Source organism: Ambystoma mexicanum, chromosome 2p, assembly GCF_040938575.1.
Source record: "Ambystoma mexicanum isolate Mex_15411 chromosome 2p, UKY_AmexF1_1, whole genome shotgun sequence".
NCBI classification, from domain to species: domain Eukaryota; kingdom Metazoa; phylum Chordata; class Amphibia; order Caudata; family Ambystomatidae; genus Ambystoma; species Ambystoma mexicanum.
The window spans coordinates 6,561,028-6,576,411 of NC_090923.1; the positions used below are offsets into that span (position 1 = coordinate 6,561,028).

Consider the following 15,384-nt stretch of genomic DNA (forward strand, 5'->3'; position numbering starts at 1 on the left):
TGTGCTTGATATAGTCGTCTCCTTGATCAGTCTTAGGATCGCATCTGCTTTGTCAGCTGTGAAGCCGAGTGTGGTTGCTCTATTCTCTGTAAGATGATCAATTTCCTCATAAAACATGTTAGGGGTGCGTCCACTCAAAGAAATACACAGATGTAATTTATAAGAGTGGGGGGTGTGCACAGCAATTTTTTCAATGTATTCCTTAATTATTTGTTGAATTTGTGTCTGCGTGGGGTGCAAACCCAGTAAAAAAGGTGCCTCCACTCCAAAATAGTGAGAAAAGGGCCTTGGCTAATGAGCCAGCAGTGTGGGCTGCACTCCCTAGATAATACAGATCAGCCATGACCTACTATAAGGGGTCACAATTATGATTATATTTTTACACTGTCCTATGCATCTAGACAATATTCTGATGAGTTTGTTCTATACGAACTATGTGTCAACATACATGCACTATTTTGTTGGATATTCACTTCACTTTTCCCACCCCAACATGGCTGTCCTGAACACATGGTCCAGCTCCATGGTAACCATGAGTTTACATTTACAGTAACGCACAACTACAGACTTTTTTGCTGTGGTGTTGGCGTTTCACTGCAGGAATGCGATTTGAGTATTTCGAACTCTGGTTAGTTATACACTATTCTATTCACAATATAAGGCATGTACACGTATTAAACGAGTGCTGATTTACACCTAGGACGTGCACACGATTATCGGCACAGCCAGCAGGAAGAATTCGTACAGTGCCCCGCACGAAGTCTACATAATGCCAAACCTTTGGGTAAGATGAACTTTATACTGTCATCTAAATACATGACAGTGACAGACAAGTTTTACATTTAGCCCTTATTAACAGTGACGAGCGAACACAAAGATAGCATAGCTGGACATTCTTTCTCCGTGGATGACGGAGACTCCTTTACAGAACGTAAGCTACACTTACTAAGTATGTAGGTCAGTAGAGAGATTTTCAATATAGGTAGATTATTCACTCTACAGAACAAATTATGAGTCAGTTACCATATGTACAGCATTTAACAGGACTTTTTTTTACTTTCCTTTTTGGTGCACCGCTACATGGGTACTCCACAATACGTATGTATATGCTTCATATCGTTTCAATATCCATTTGTTATTTGGGGTAAATGCATTGAATAATGTGAATTTATTTGAATGGCGAATTGCGAACACACTGAATATTCTGACGAAATGGAAATATTTATTTTAAGTTTAGGTTTGCTTTGGTTCTTTCAATATCATGATTTCGAGCTTCTTGATAAAGATGGAACCGGCCCTGATGAAAGACTGTGATGTACGAAATGCATGGGCCCTTGTCTAGGCAAAGTTGAAAATAACGACAATTGAGTAAAGAGATTGATTGAAGAATAAATCGCAACTGGTGTGAAGAAACACAAATCAGTGTAATTTATCAAGATGAAGGAAGTCAAAAAATATATTCATATGTTTTTTGGCATTTGGGAGTGCCGCTAGCTCATTACCAAGGTCCTTTTCTCACTAGTGAAGACAGTGGCGATTTCTCCTCTCCTGGTGAAGGGATCAACTCAATGTCACTGCATCTCGTCGCAAGGCAGAGGAAGGTACAGCAGCAGGGCACCCACAAAGTTGGGCGACACGGTGCCCATGTGTACACGGGTTCAGGCATACTCTCCTAATTCCAGACCTAGGGCACCTAGGTGTACGAAACACGGCTAGAGAGTGCCTTGGACCAGTACTTACAATCTCCAAAGTCTCAAGAGTTAACTCGAGGCGGTGGCAGGTCCGGGGCAAAGGTCCTGCGCAAGCTGGTCAGTTCACTGGTTGGCCCAGGGACACATCCGAAAAGGCTCACTTGCAGGTAAAGGTGGAGGTGCTGTGAATAGTTGTTCCCACTATTTAAATGGGTTGAAGCGCCTTTGCAGACCTAGTTCGATCAGAGTCAGAAGGGTCCTGCGGGACAACATCAGGCTCATGGTGCCAAACTTTCCAGTGAGTCACCAGCGGTTCCTTGACTCAGCTTCTTAGCTTCAGGATGCATGGGTCCTATCCTAGGTTCAGTGAGAACTCAAGAGATTGACCTGGTGTGGGTGTTTGGGCCCTTATATTATCCAGAAACTCCTTCGTGCCAAAATGAAGAGGACCCAATGAGAGACCTGCTCACATACAGCCATGCCAGACGTGGACCAATCACGGACCGCGGTGGTCCCAGTCATTCCCAGCACACCAGACTCTCTGGCACCCAGGATGTGTATTGGAACTAGACAGTCCAGCCCACATCCTGGAGGCACAAACACAAGGCATGCAGAAGCCTGCGAAAGGTTGCAGTTTCGTGGGAGAATGCATGACCAAATAAGCACTGGCCCGTGTCAGCTCCACCTGGGGAAGGCAAAGGGACAAGATGGCCAAAGGAAAGAACAAAGGATCTTGTGGAATGGCTATTTTGGGGCCAAGCCACTGTCCAAGGCCAAACGTGGTAAACGCGATATGGACCGAAAGAAAGGGTTAAACATATGTGAAATTAACAGTTGTCAACAGCTCTGTCCAAGGCACATCTGTAGTTCAACATAAATCATTTGAGGGTGTCTAGGGCCTTAGAAAATGAAATGAAAGGAAGACCCCCGCGCACTATACTGTAAGGTACTTTCTGCACTGGTAAACATGTTGCAGAGAACTTGCAACAAAGTGAAAGACTAAGGGAAACAAAGTCTCCCAGTACTGACTGTCTTCAAGGGCATGTCAGTTTCCACATAACAAAGTGAGCGAAAATTCAGCGGAGTGCAGCAGAAGCCTGGGCTCCACTGGCAAAAATCAGGCTAAGATGGTCCGACAACAGCAAAAAGTTGGGGGGGGGCCAACTGGAGGGAAAATTACATGTAAATGGAAATCTTTCCTATCAGCGTGCACACGCACATACACGCACGCAAGTACATACATTGTATTTCTTGAAGTTGCAAGAAGGGGAAGCCAAAAAGGGAATTGATTGCATCGGTTCTCCTAAAACTACTGCTTGGGTCCCATACCGGAATGCTCATAGTTTCTCATATAGTCTGTCACACAACGAATAATCTAGGACTGTCTGACAGACAGGCAGACAAATGGCGGCCCGCTCATCATGGGGTGACTAACTATGCATACTATTCACAAGTACATAAATCTTATTCCAGGATCAATGCCATATAGGACACAAACAACTGGTGTGTAATCAGTAAATGGTGCTGATCTCTTCTTGGATATTTACAATGTTGGGGCTGCATTCCCATTGGTTACTGGAGATGTCATGAAAGCAATCCTTGCTCACAGTGCAGAGGGTACAGGGGCTGCTGAGATGCAACCTAGGGTGCAATAATCGGAGTCCACAAAAAAGGGGGGTCTGGACCGGGTTATGGGAAACTGGCAAGTAACAGGCCCATTTACACCCACTCAACAATGAAACCGTGTGTCTTCCCCCTCCTGAACGCTACCCAGTGGTATATTTAAAAGGCAACAAAAGTGGTATCCCTTTGGCAAATTATCTTCAGTACATGGCAATGGGGCATATGTATAAAAAAAAAGTAGGAGGGGAGTCTACCGTACAATTTGCCTTATTGCTTTCTATCAGTCTTTGTTTGGGTGAATATACATTTGCCTAAATGTAAGGCAGTAATCTGTGATTACACAATAGACAAACATGTGCCCGATTGGTGTCAAACTGCTGACCTAGTGTCAAACACCTGCCTTTATCGTTTATGGAAATGTGGCGCTTTCAAACTACTTTAGTCATTTCTGAATAAATAAAATGGTAGAATGTATATGCACGGCCCTGATTCATTCTCCTATTCTTTGATACTAAAATGGTCTTCGTAAAAATCAATTCCTCTGTTCCTGCTGCATTTGCCTCCATCAGATTGTGTTATCATCAGAGAACCACTAATCTGCCGTCTAGACTTTGTGTCCCCAATAGATGGCACCCTAGTATTCAAAGTCTTATAAGCTACTGTGTGAGTAATTAACTAGTGCACATCACTATTACTGAGAACCAGTCTGCCTTTTACACGTGATGCCTGTGATTGTGTTGAAACATTCTCCTTTTATTTTAACAGGTGACTGATGCCCCAGAAATGCAACCGCAGTGACTGTTAGATTCTCTGGACTAATGCAGTGAAAAGCGTCATTATTAGAATATGCAACTTCCAAGCACCTGAGAAGTGTGCAAGTTTGGGTTCCAGCTGTCAGGCTTCTGTCATGCAACTCCTTCCTGGTTACATCCAGTAACCAAGCTTGTTTCTTCTGTCAATTCTGGGTTTGAGGGATAGTGGGCATGACAACCACAATGTTTGATGTGCAGTAAGAAAAGACATTTTTTTTTACTAGTATTCCTGATAACACACGTGAGTGTTATTTTATATGCATTCTGAATGTAAAGGTAGTTTCTAATGTGACTGGACAAAATGTATCCTTGGGCTGAATGTTTTAAAACTTTCAGTCAGAGGAAAAATCGTGTTTGTCACCAGAAATGTTCTTCACACGAGAGAGCTCATTTGTGCTCTGAATTTGGCAAAAGATTCAGTGGGAAGTGTCCTCTTATTAAGCAGTAAATTGACGAGAAACCTTACACATGCACAGAATATGGGAAAAGTTGCCATCTCAAGAAGATAGATATTGCCCACGTGAGAACATGGGTGAACAACCTTATCCGTTCACTGAATTTGAGAATAGTGTCCATTTGCATGATACACCTGTCTGCCCCCAAACAATGCATACAGGTGAAACACATCACCTGTGCACTGAATGTGGGAAAGGGTTTGCTCAGAAGGAACATCTTACTATCCACCAGAGAACACATACAGGTGGTAAACATCATGTGTGCAATGAATGTGGGAAAGGGTTTGCTCAGAAGGGAGGTCTTATTCACCACCAGAGAACACATACAGGTGTGAAACCTCATGTGTGCACTGAATGTGGGAAAGGGTTTGCTCTGAAGGGAGCTCTTACTATCCACCAGAGAGCACATACAGGTGAGAAACCTCATGTGTGCACTGAATGTGGGAAAGGGTTTGCTCGGAAGGGAGCTCTTACTATCCACCATAGAGCACATACAGGTGAGAAACCTTATATGTGCACTGAATGTGGGAAAGTGTTTGCTCAGAAGGGACATCTTATTAGCCACCAGAGAACACATACAGGTGAGAAACCTTATATGTGCACTGAATGTGGGAAAGTGTTTGCTCAGAAGGGACATCTTATTAGCCACCAGAGAACACATACAGGTGAGAAACTGTATGAGTGCACTGAATGTAGGAAAGGGTTTGTTCTGAAGGGAGATCTTACGATCCACCAGAGAACACATACAGGTGGGAAACCTCATGAGTGCACTGAATGTGGGAAAGGGTTTGCTCTGAAGGGAGATCTTACTATCCACCAGAGAACACATACAGGTGAGAAACCTCATGTGTGCACTGAATGTGGGAACGGGTTTGCTCAGAAGGGACATCTTATTCGCCACCAGAGAACACATACAGGTGAGACGCCTCATGAATGCACTGAATGTGGGAAAGGGTTTGCTGGGAAACAAGATCTTACTCATCACCAGAGAACACATACAGGTGAGAAACCTCATGTGTGTACTGAATGCGGGAAAGGGTTTGCTCAGCAGAGAGCTCTAATTTACCACCAGAGAATACATACAGGAGAGAAACCTCATGTGTGCACTGAATGCGGGAAAGGGTTTGCTTGGAAACAAGACCTTAAGCACCACCAGCGAACACATACAGTTGAGAAACGTCATGTGTGCCCAGAAATTGTGTGTGCAGAACATGGAAAGAGCTGCATTGTGAACAGTAACCTTATTAGGCACCAGATAAACATGTGTGAGGCATGATTGCAGTGTAGTGAATGTGGAAAATACTCCAGTGTTCTCATCTGCCCTACGAGAGGACATGTGGTGAAGTCCCCTCTGCAATTGAAGCTTCAGAGAGGAGGTGGTGATTCTTCAATGGGTCTGACTTTGGCATGGCTATTTACTAAAACTGTGAACTTATCACCACAGCTGTTCCCAGTTTCCTTTGGCACACAAATAGTGGCTGATTATGATTGGTTGAATTCCTGCTATTTCAAATGCAGACCTTCTGGAATATTCTAAAAGGAGACTGTACTTTCTGTACTAAGGTACCCATCCTATACAACACTTTGCCTAAGGAACTCATGCAGATTAATGTGCAACAGCATTTTGAAAAAGTTTAAAGACTCAGTAGTTGAATCAATAACTATAGACACTCTTTGGATTTATTTGGGAAACTGTCCTATGAATTATTTTCTAAGTGGCCACCTAGCACTAAATGAGTAGTCATTTGTGTAGATGGTGCAAGAGAACATATGCAGATGAGAGCCCGCGTTGGTGAAGTGATTGTGGGAAACCTTTCTAATTCTCTTGGACCTCTCTGTTTGCTTTGACGCCATTAATCATCAGCTCCTGCTTAATCTATGAGATGCCTGCACTGGGATTCAGACTTCTCCTTTGTACAATCCTTGCAGGATAATAGAACATTAGCGGTAATGATGCTGCATTTGATATCAGAGTCCCTTATTAACAGCCTGATCCTCTTCTGCTTATTTGGGAGCTCAGCAAAGGTATCACTATACCAGCTGTCTGATAACTGTGAACGAGTGAATGGTTTCTCAGTGACTGACCAGTATATATTGGTTGTTGGGGTTGCACCGGGCACTTGGCATGCTTCCCTGGCATTCCTCCAAGCTTGGTGCTCACGCCATCTGCCTGTGAGCTCTCACTTGTATCTGAGATGCTGTGGCTGGCAGCAGTTTATTCCCAGATTAAAAGAATAGTGTGCTCTAAAATATTATTGGCTAAAAAGATGGCCCATAATCAAAAATATATCTAAAAAATATTTTTAAACAAAGTCCTATGTAAAGTATTGAGCAAATGAAGCTCAAACTCAAAAATGTGAAGCACTAGGAGGCATCCATTTTGTGAAATGGATGCCTCCTGTGCTTGCCCATGCGGCACTAATGAAGCAAAAGCCAGCCAGCTGTAATAAACAAAAGCTACCACTGGGTGGCTTTTGCTTCATTGGTGCCGGAGACCAGAGACTGCAGGCAGGAAAGCTGCATCTGGGTAAGGGCTTATTTCTTTTTTTAACTTAGCACTAGCTGCAGTTTTCTTTCCAAGTTTGGAGGAGCCTGGAAAACTTAGAAAGAAAACCGCAGCTTTTAAAATGTTGTATTTATGTTTGCGGTGGCTTCTGCTTGTAGCCCCCTGCGCTCCAAGCGGAGGCTACCGCAAACATAAATACAACGTTGTATTATTTGAAAACGCTGTGATTTTCATTCCAAATTTCTCGCGTTCCTCTGAGCCGGGGGAGCCCGAGAAACTTAGAAAGAAAAACTGCAGCATTTTTAAATACAACCGCGTTCTATTTCTGCCTGCCGTGGATTTCACTTTGAGTCTCCTGGGCTCCCCCAGGGTAGCCCAGGAGACTCCAAGCGAAAGGTGCCGCAGTGAGAAATGCAACATTGTTGTATTTGCAAATTCCGCTGTATGTACAAATACAGGAACATTATTATTCTGACAGCGGCGGCTTTCGCTTGGTGTCTCCCGGAGCCCAGGAGACTCCACGCGAAAGCCGCCACGGTCAGAAATACGTTCTTGTATTTGATTTCCATGGTTTTCCAACCAAGGCAATCACAAATACAACAACGTTGTATTTGTAATTGCTGTCCCTTTGCTTTTTGCCTTCATTTTGTTTTCTGTGCTTCCCTGGGCTTGGGGAGCACCGAAAACGTAAAATGAAAGTGAAGGCAGCCTCCTCAGCTCATGCAGCTCTGCTCTGGCTGCCGTAAACAAAAGCTCCCAGTAGGGGGCTTTTGCTGCTTGTTTAGTGCCTCCAGGGCAGAGCTTAACATGAGCTGAGGAGGCTGCCTGAAATGGCAAAATGGATGCTCCCATGTAAACGCTTTGAGCCTCGTTTGCTCAAAAGTGTTTACATAGGAACTTTCATTAAAAATATGTTTAAAGTATGTTTTAGACTATTGCCCATCTCTTAAGGCAATTTTAGAGCGCACTATTCCTTTAAGTTGCTGCACAATAACCTCCCATTTCTTAACCTTCATACTCACTTGCTATAGCCCTCATTATTTCCAGACGTGACTATGGCGATGCCATTTATTCTGTGCACCCTGGCATATGTGACTAACTTCAGGTGGCACAGAACGTGCCAACCTGCTTCTTTCAGGTGTTCAGAAATGTGACCATATCACTCTGGTCTGTTACAATCTGCACTGGCTAATGCGAGAGGTCATGTGACCGCTCATTGGGTTTAAGGTGCTGTGTCTATCCCATTGTGTACTGTATGGCACACTTTCCCCCTTTTCTGCAGTCCATCCTTCCACCCTTGTCCTGCCTGTATTTTTAGTTCTACCCCTCTAGACGAGGATTTCTTGTTTCAGAAGGTAACCAGGTGGTGTAGCTTTTTGGGTTTTAGCTCCTCCTATCTGGAATGCCTTCTAAGAATGCACGCCACCACAGACCATGTGACCTTTGGATGAATAAGTACCGTAGAGAAAGCTTTCTTAGTTTTTTTAAAGAAGGCATCTCTTAATCCCAGCCCTACAGATAAGCGGTGTATTGATCACATTTACTCCCCAAGAATTGTCGAACACTCTCAATGTAAAAGTAGCAATGCTCCCAGCTATAACATCGGAAGCAATGGGCACAAAGCTGCCGGCTTTCCTGATTTCACCCCTCAGTTCAATGGATATGTTCAGCCCGGTGATACCAGCCACGCTTCACCACTCGGAGGTGTTCTACAGGTGTTACTGACTGATATGTAGAGAAACTGTAAAGGAAGAAGGCATATTTTCTTTTACATGAATTGCTAGATACAGAGATGCGTGAAAAACAAACAATTACATTTCTTTCAGCTTAAGTAAAAAAATTCTACTGAAAATGAGAATCCTACTTTTACACCCCCATAAAGTAATATTACTTTCAACTTCACAACATATGGATTAAAACATTCCACATTGGAGCCCTCCTTAATACACTGGGAGAAAGTTGCATTCTCATATGGCTAATTAGACTAAGCTTGGCAACACACATGTTAAAAGGCTTTGGCAGCACATTCTGCGACACTCCACTCCTTTTCCCCTCAGGACCCCCTCTAGTGTATTACACTATTGCCCATCTGTAGTGGAACACTCTTCTCCTCAGGACCCCCTCTAGTGTATTACACTATTGCCTATCTCTAGTGGAACGCTCTTCCCCTGAGGACCCGCTCTTGTGTATTACACCTTTGCCTATCTCTAGTGGAACGCTCTTCTCCTCAGGACTCCCTCTAGTGTATTATTGCCAAGACTCTTCTCAGGATCCCCTCTGGTGTATTTCACGGTTTCCTTTATCTACAATATGGAGGTGCAGTTATATAAGTGGGAGGGTGAAGGCCCTCTGTCAAAGCACTGTCTTATAAGAAACTGGCCTGGTGTGAAGGGCCTGGAGAAGATGGCAAGAGTTCCTTTATATTATGTGGACGTGTGTTTTAGAAAAGTGACATTTTATGAATAGAGTAAAAAGGACACATGGAATAGAATTGTGAGACAATGAAATCCATGAAAACATGGAAATGAAATGGTGCCTTTCTGTCTGAAATGAACGTGTTTTGGGTGTAATGATATCCTAGCTGTGCTCTCTGAATTCTGAGCAGGAATAGTGGACACAAATGTTTACCAAATTAAAGTAATCCTGGAAAACTGACAAGCTGAATTTAAACGTTACCCACTGGTATTCACACATTGAATGAAATGCTGATTAAAAGAATATTGCACTTCAGCCAATATGTCGCGGTGTTACATTACAAATAAATCTTTAGTAGAACCTACATTTGTATGGTAAATCTGTTTATTTTCTGTCTTTACTCTGGAGTAAACTGATTCCTGTAACAGAGGCGATTGATGTGTTCTAGGTAGTGGGTGACTGTCTTGATTTCTTTATGTTAGAATGAATGTGATTGTCAACTTTTTAAGCGTTCTTATCATGTTTGTATCTCTCCGAATTTTCCTTGAGGCTACACGATTCTGACTGCAATAGGAATATTGGTATATGCAATGATCAATTCAGCCAATGTATGATATGATATTTTATTTGTCAATGCAGGGGAGGGGAACGGGAGAACACATAACGACGATCTTACTAGGCCCAGTGTCATCGAGTACACGCAAGTGCATGGGAAAGGGAACAGGGAAAAACTGCATGGAAGGGGGAGATTGGAAGTGCGGAGTAGATAAAAAATAATAAATAGAAAATGGAGGCAATAAACAGTGGTAGTGCAGCCGGCAAGTGCTGTGTTTAAGGCAGCAGACTGGGTAAGTCTGATAAGGAAAAGTGGGCGGCGGGGCTGTATGGGTACAGATACAGTCCCCAGTGCAAAGAGTGGCCGGGAGGCAGTGCAGGATGTTAGCAGGGTGAACAGGTACCTGAGCCCAGGGGACAGAGGGTGGCCAGGTGCACAGTGCCAAGAGAGCAGCAAGGGAGAGGGGGAGCAAAGTCAGAAGCAAAGAGGAAGGTCTTGAGGTTCTCCCGAAACCGGAGATGGTTCTCCTCATGTTTTAGAGTGGCAGGGAGGCTTTTCCAGAGGGAGGCCCCAGCCGAAGAAAGAGATCTACCCCAGCTCGTTTCTTTGAAAAACAATTGACCCGTAGGGATTTGGAGGTAGAGGAGCGAAGAGCTCGAGAGGGGAGGTATTTGCGGAGGGATAGCTGAAGGTATTTTGGCCCCAGGCCCCAGAAAGTCTTGTGTAAACATGTACACAGTGTGATTTGTGCTGATTGGACATTGGGTGCTCTGAAAATACAGGGGAAGATGATGATGATGTATTATATTGTATTTGGCTATTTTTATAGCGCTCTTCCCCATTTGTATGACCTCAATGTGCTTTTACCGGAATGGAACGCCCTCCGTGACCGTAGTCCATATGTCAAGGAAAGTTATAGAGGTTTAGGTTGGGGGGGTGTGTGTGTGTGTGTGTGTGTGTGTTTTATATATATTTTTTGTTGGACTTGGGTGGCTGGCCTGGCTCGACTAAGCTGCCTGAATGGTCTAGGCATGTGGGAGGGCGCTGTTGGAGGTTGTGATGGAGAGCTATTTTTGAGAGCTTCGGTGTGTGGCTGGCTATACTGAATTTCTTTTCGTTTGTAGTCACTGTATGCTAGTGCAGAGGTGTTGAGGTACGTCTGGTGTTTCAATGTGGACAGTTGTATGTGCTGCTAGACCGGAAAGCATAGCTGTAGCTGCATTCTATGGTGCATGGGTGATTGGTCGTGCCTGCGGCCTGTGTCCACATATGTGGTGTAGGTCTACATACCAAAGGGCTTCAGGGATTATACACACTGTGGCCTTCGGAGTTGTATGGCTGGTGTGATCCCCGTTCAAAGCGGACGGCGGGGTCTTGTCATTCATGGTCTCTCGGTGAAAAGTGTCCTAGGATGCGCCGGGCATGGGTGGGTATATTGCGCTGTCTTAGTGATGGGTGTGGGCTGCCATGGGCTATTTATCTCATTGTTCGTGGTCTCTCTAGTGGAAGGTTCTGATGAGTGGCGGGTGCAGTGGGATTGTTGTAGGTGTGCCACAGCGAAGACTGCTGGCTTACCTGGAATAGTTGTTTACCAACCTTTTCCCACACAGAGGTGCTATATCTTGAAGTCCAAGAACCCAGAGTCTGTGTGTGCCAAACCCATGCTGTAGTAGGCTTCCCAAAGCAGGTCACCTTGATCTGCTCATTGTGTGTACTCACTGGATGAACAAGTTACTTGCCACTGGTAACGTTCTTATGACTGCATGTTCTGCCCACGTATTCCTTATCTTAAGATATTTCCAAGATCCAGTTTAGCTGCTTCTGAAGAGTTTTCCAGCAGAGGGCTCTGATCTTGATGTCCCTCGGAGGCCTCTGTCTCGATGTCGACGTCACTGAAGGCACACATAGTGCGCGCAGCGTCCGTTGGCTTCAGTTCTGTTTTTACTACAACTCCTAGGTGTTGGCACACCTCTAAAAGCACACCACTACTTCCAGGAAGGACAGAAAGTGTGATAGGTGAGGCAGATGAGAAAATGGCACACGATGGAACACACAGAGAAGGGTTTAGCGGCTACTTATGGCAGATTTACCACTATCAAATGATCAAAAACTACTGTGGGAAGCACTCGCAGTTCTGGCTGCACCCCTGTAGTGTATAACTACTGCAGGTGAGAAACATTCACACAAGACTCATTAGATCCAACTCTCCCTTTTTAAAAATAATATAGATTTTTGTATTAGATTTTTGTTTATTTCAATGTTTTTGCAAGGCATCCTGTGTTGGCCAATGCATTAGGACTGGGGAGTCCATCTTCAGGGCCTCTCACTGTGAACCATTATGATACAAACAAATAAACGTATGATGTGTCTCCTCCACAGGAGATAATCTTTTAGAAATAATACTACCATTGTTCAACAACATGCCTGTATGCATGTCATATGACATGGTCTATGTTGGTAAACAGACAAAAAGAATATAGAAATAAATGCCCTGGTGTGCGTCAACTGTTTGTAAAACCAATTCAAAGTGTACATAATCCAGAATTATATGGGATATATAAATATGCAACCAGGCCTGGTTATGCAGCAGAAAAATGGGCACCAGGAACCTTGTACAGATCCAATTTCACTAATATTCAAAGTAAAAAGAAACTGTGCTGCTTCAGTGTGTTCTGGCCTGCTGATCATGATGGCACCTGTTTTGCATTACGTTTGACTTTGTGATCAAATACCGCCCGGCCTCACGGAACAGAAAAGCTGATGCCTTATCGCGTTCTCCTGAAGTAACTGCCATCTCAGCGTTTCCTCTGTCCAAATTCCCAAACTCCATCGTGTGGCAAGAGATCCGAGTGCAAGCCCATCCCTAAGTACTGGAGAAGCTGCCTGTGATACCATTAGAGGGATTACCGTATGTAGAGGACAGGCGCTTCCTTTCTATTGATAAGGTGTGATTGAATGCATTACAGTGGTGTCAGGATTCGGTCAGTGCTCCCCCAGGAACCAAGCAGACAGGAGAAATGTTACAGCAATGGTGTTGGTCGCTGGGTGTGCCTCAATTCTGTTGAGGAAAATGTCTCGTCCTGCTACGTTTGTTTTCAGGGACAAAAACAACTGGGGAGACCCATGGGGTTTTAATGAACATGCTCATACCCCAAAAGACTTGGGTTACGATCATCACAGACTTCATCTGCCAATTCCCGGATGTGCGAGGAATAAAACCTGCGTGGGTTGTGGTGGATGTATTCATCAAGATGGCTCGGTTCATACCGTGCAAGGGACTGCCTTCCTCCCCGGTCATGAACGATTTAAAATTTATTTATTTTCAACACATGTTCTGTCTTTTTTGGTCTACCAGCCATTATTATTATAATTCTATTATTATTATTATATCTCAGCTGGAGGGTCACAATTCATCTCAGGATTCTGGAGCGCACTCATGAGGCTACTGTCGGTGAATGCCTGGTATTCTGATTCTGTTTCACTGGGAAGGGCAGTGTGTTCTCTTGCTCTTCCCTGGTGTATCAGAAGAAAAATGTCTACCGCAGGGCTCCAGCCAACAACCTCATCGTCCCACCGTCTGACAGCTGTGAGAAGGGATGTCCTATATTTTAGGTGGTGTATGAAGGAACAGATGGAGTATCATCTTGTGTTTTCTTGTTTTTGTATTTGTGTTAACAGGTATTGTAGCCTGATCGAGGGAGGACTCCCAGCAACACCGGAGAGGCTCCCCGACACGAGACATCATCAAAGGAGTCTTTACCTCGGAAAATGTCATAATTCTGCGGGTAAGGCCCATTGGGCTTTGCGCGCCTGCAATATGTGCTTTTCATCTCTAGACACATTTAGCATTTAATATTCACTGTGGGATCAGCGTGATTATTTTTGTCTTTTTATCTGTGATGCAAGGGTGCATATTGGAACTATTGGTGCTGCTAGTCCCCCTGGCTTTCTCCTTGCAACCAGGGGCTCCCATTTTAAAATGGCCGACTGTCATGACCCTTGCCCCTGGCCCTTACTGGCAAGTCAGCCTTCCAGTTAGGACCAGGTCAAAGGCCTTAAATCCTCATCCAAGACTCTCTTGGAGTCAGTCCTGGCGCATAACCATCATGAAGACCAACATTAGAATGGGACTATTTACTTGGGATTATTTAACTTTTGGCGGGGGGAGTCAGCCAACATGGAGGCACAAACATAGCTCAGTTACAAGGAACTGAGCTATGCGGTCTAGTCTTTTGGGTGTGGCAGGCCTGGTACTAATTTACCTGGACTACTTTGGTTGTGGCAGGCCTGGGACTATTTTACCTGGACTACTTTTACCTGAGACTATTTAAACCACACCCAAACAGCAGAACATGCTTTGCGTGAAACCAAGGACCTGCAGAGAGAGAAAGAACACTGCGAAACTTCCCTGCAACAGGATCCGGTCTTCAATCCATCGCTGACTTCAGGTCCACTCACCTGAAGGTACGAACTCCATCATCCGGCACTGCATGCATCCTGGAATACCATAACCTGGAAAGAGGAGAAAGAAACACAGCATTCGTAAGCGTTTACTCCTGTTTCCTCCCGAATGAAGAAAGCCACACAATTCTTACCTGGGTACTCATCTCCTGGTCAGTATCATTGCTGGAATGTTACGGTGCTCAGCGAGGAACATTGCAACCTGCAAGGAGAGAAAAGACACAGGTTAGCAATATAAAAGGCGAAACAGCGCCGTGCATCGCGCATTACTCACCGGACAGCATTGCGCACACTGTGCTTTCGTCTACCGGCCAATGCTCATCTTCAAACTGCACGACAACACCAAAATGCCTTTCCATACCTAAAAGGAAAGAACCAAGACATTATTATTCGAACTAAGAGCAACATAAAAACTACATATAAAGACTGTAAAACAGCAAATCTACGGAGTCGCAGCAGGCCTGGATTCCCACAGGGGGCTTGCACCAGTGAAGTCACTTGGTCGATGCTCGCTCCCCACATCTACGCGCCCCTGCCATGAGGAGCAGGATGGAGAATCCACCTTTTACAATATTACGGTGAGGAGAAGGCCCAAGGGGGTGGAAGGAGTTGAGGTCAAGGGAGGTGGGAAAACATAAAGACAATCTGGTATTGAATCCAGCTCTCCTATATTGCAGACCCATCTTTAACCAGAGGCCTTACCAAGGGACCGGGAGAGGGTTTGAGGGTGCAAATCATCCAACCAGGGCTGGGTGGCGTCCCCGTGGATACCAGATGAGCGTAACAGAGATGCCATCTGTCTTCCAGCAGTGGCTCTCCTGCAAACCCTACAGTCTTTGTGATTGGCCACCCTGGGGCCTCATAA

The 15,384-nt window shown here is 44.6% G+C and overlaps 2 protein-coding genes across 2 annotated transcripts in view; both read left to right on the forward strand.

Annotated features, from left to right (window-relative positions):
* The window catches only part of LOC138566117 (zinc finger protein 585A-like), a 40,766-nt gene extending 30,900 nt beyond the window's left edge, over window positions 1–9,866 (forward strand). The window contains exon 3 of the mRNA XM_069643114.1: window positions 4,584–9,866. Within this exon, the coding sequence (XP_069499215.1) occupies window positions 4,584–5,857 (1,274 nt within the window). The 3' untranslated portion in view covers window positions 5,858–9,866. The remainder of the gene's footprint in view (window positions 1–4,583) is intronic.
* LOC138566128 (zinc finger protein 585A-like) overlaps window positions 1–15,384 on the forward strand; it is a 368,140-nt gene that overhangs the window by 23,408 nt on the left and 329,348 nt on the right. The window contains exon 2 of the mRNA XM_069643132.1: window positions 13,737–13,843. The gene's annotated coding sequence lies outside the window, so the exon portion shown is untranslated. The remainder of the gene's footprint in view (window positions 1–13,736; window positions 13,844–15,384) is intronic.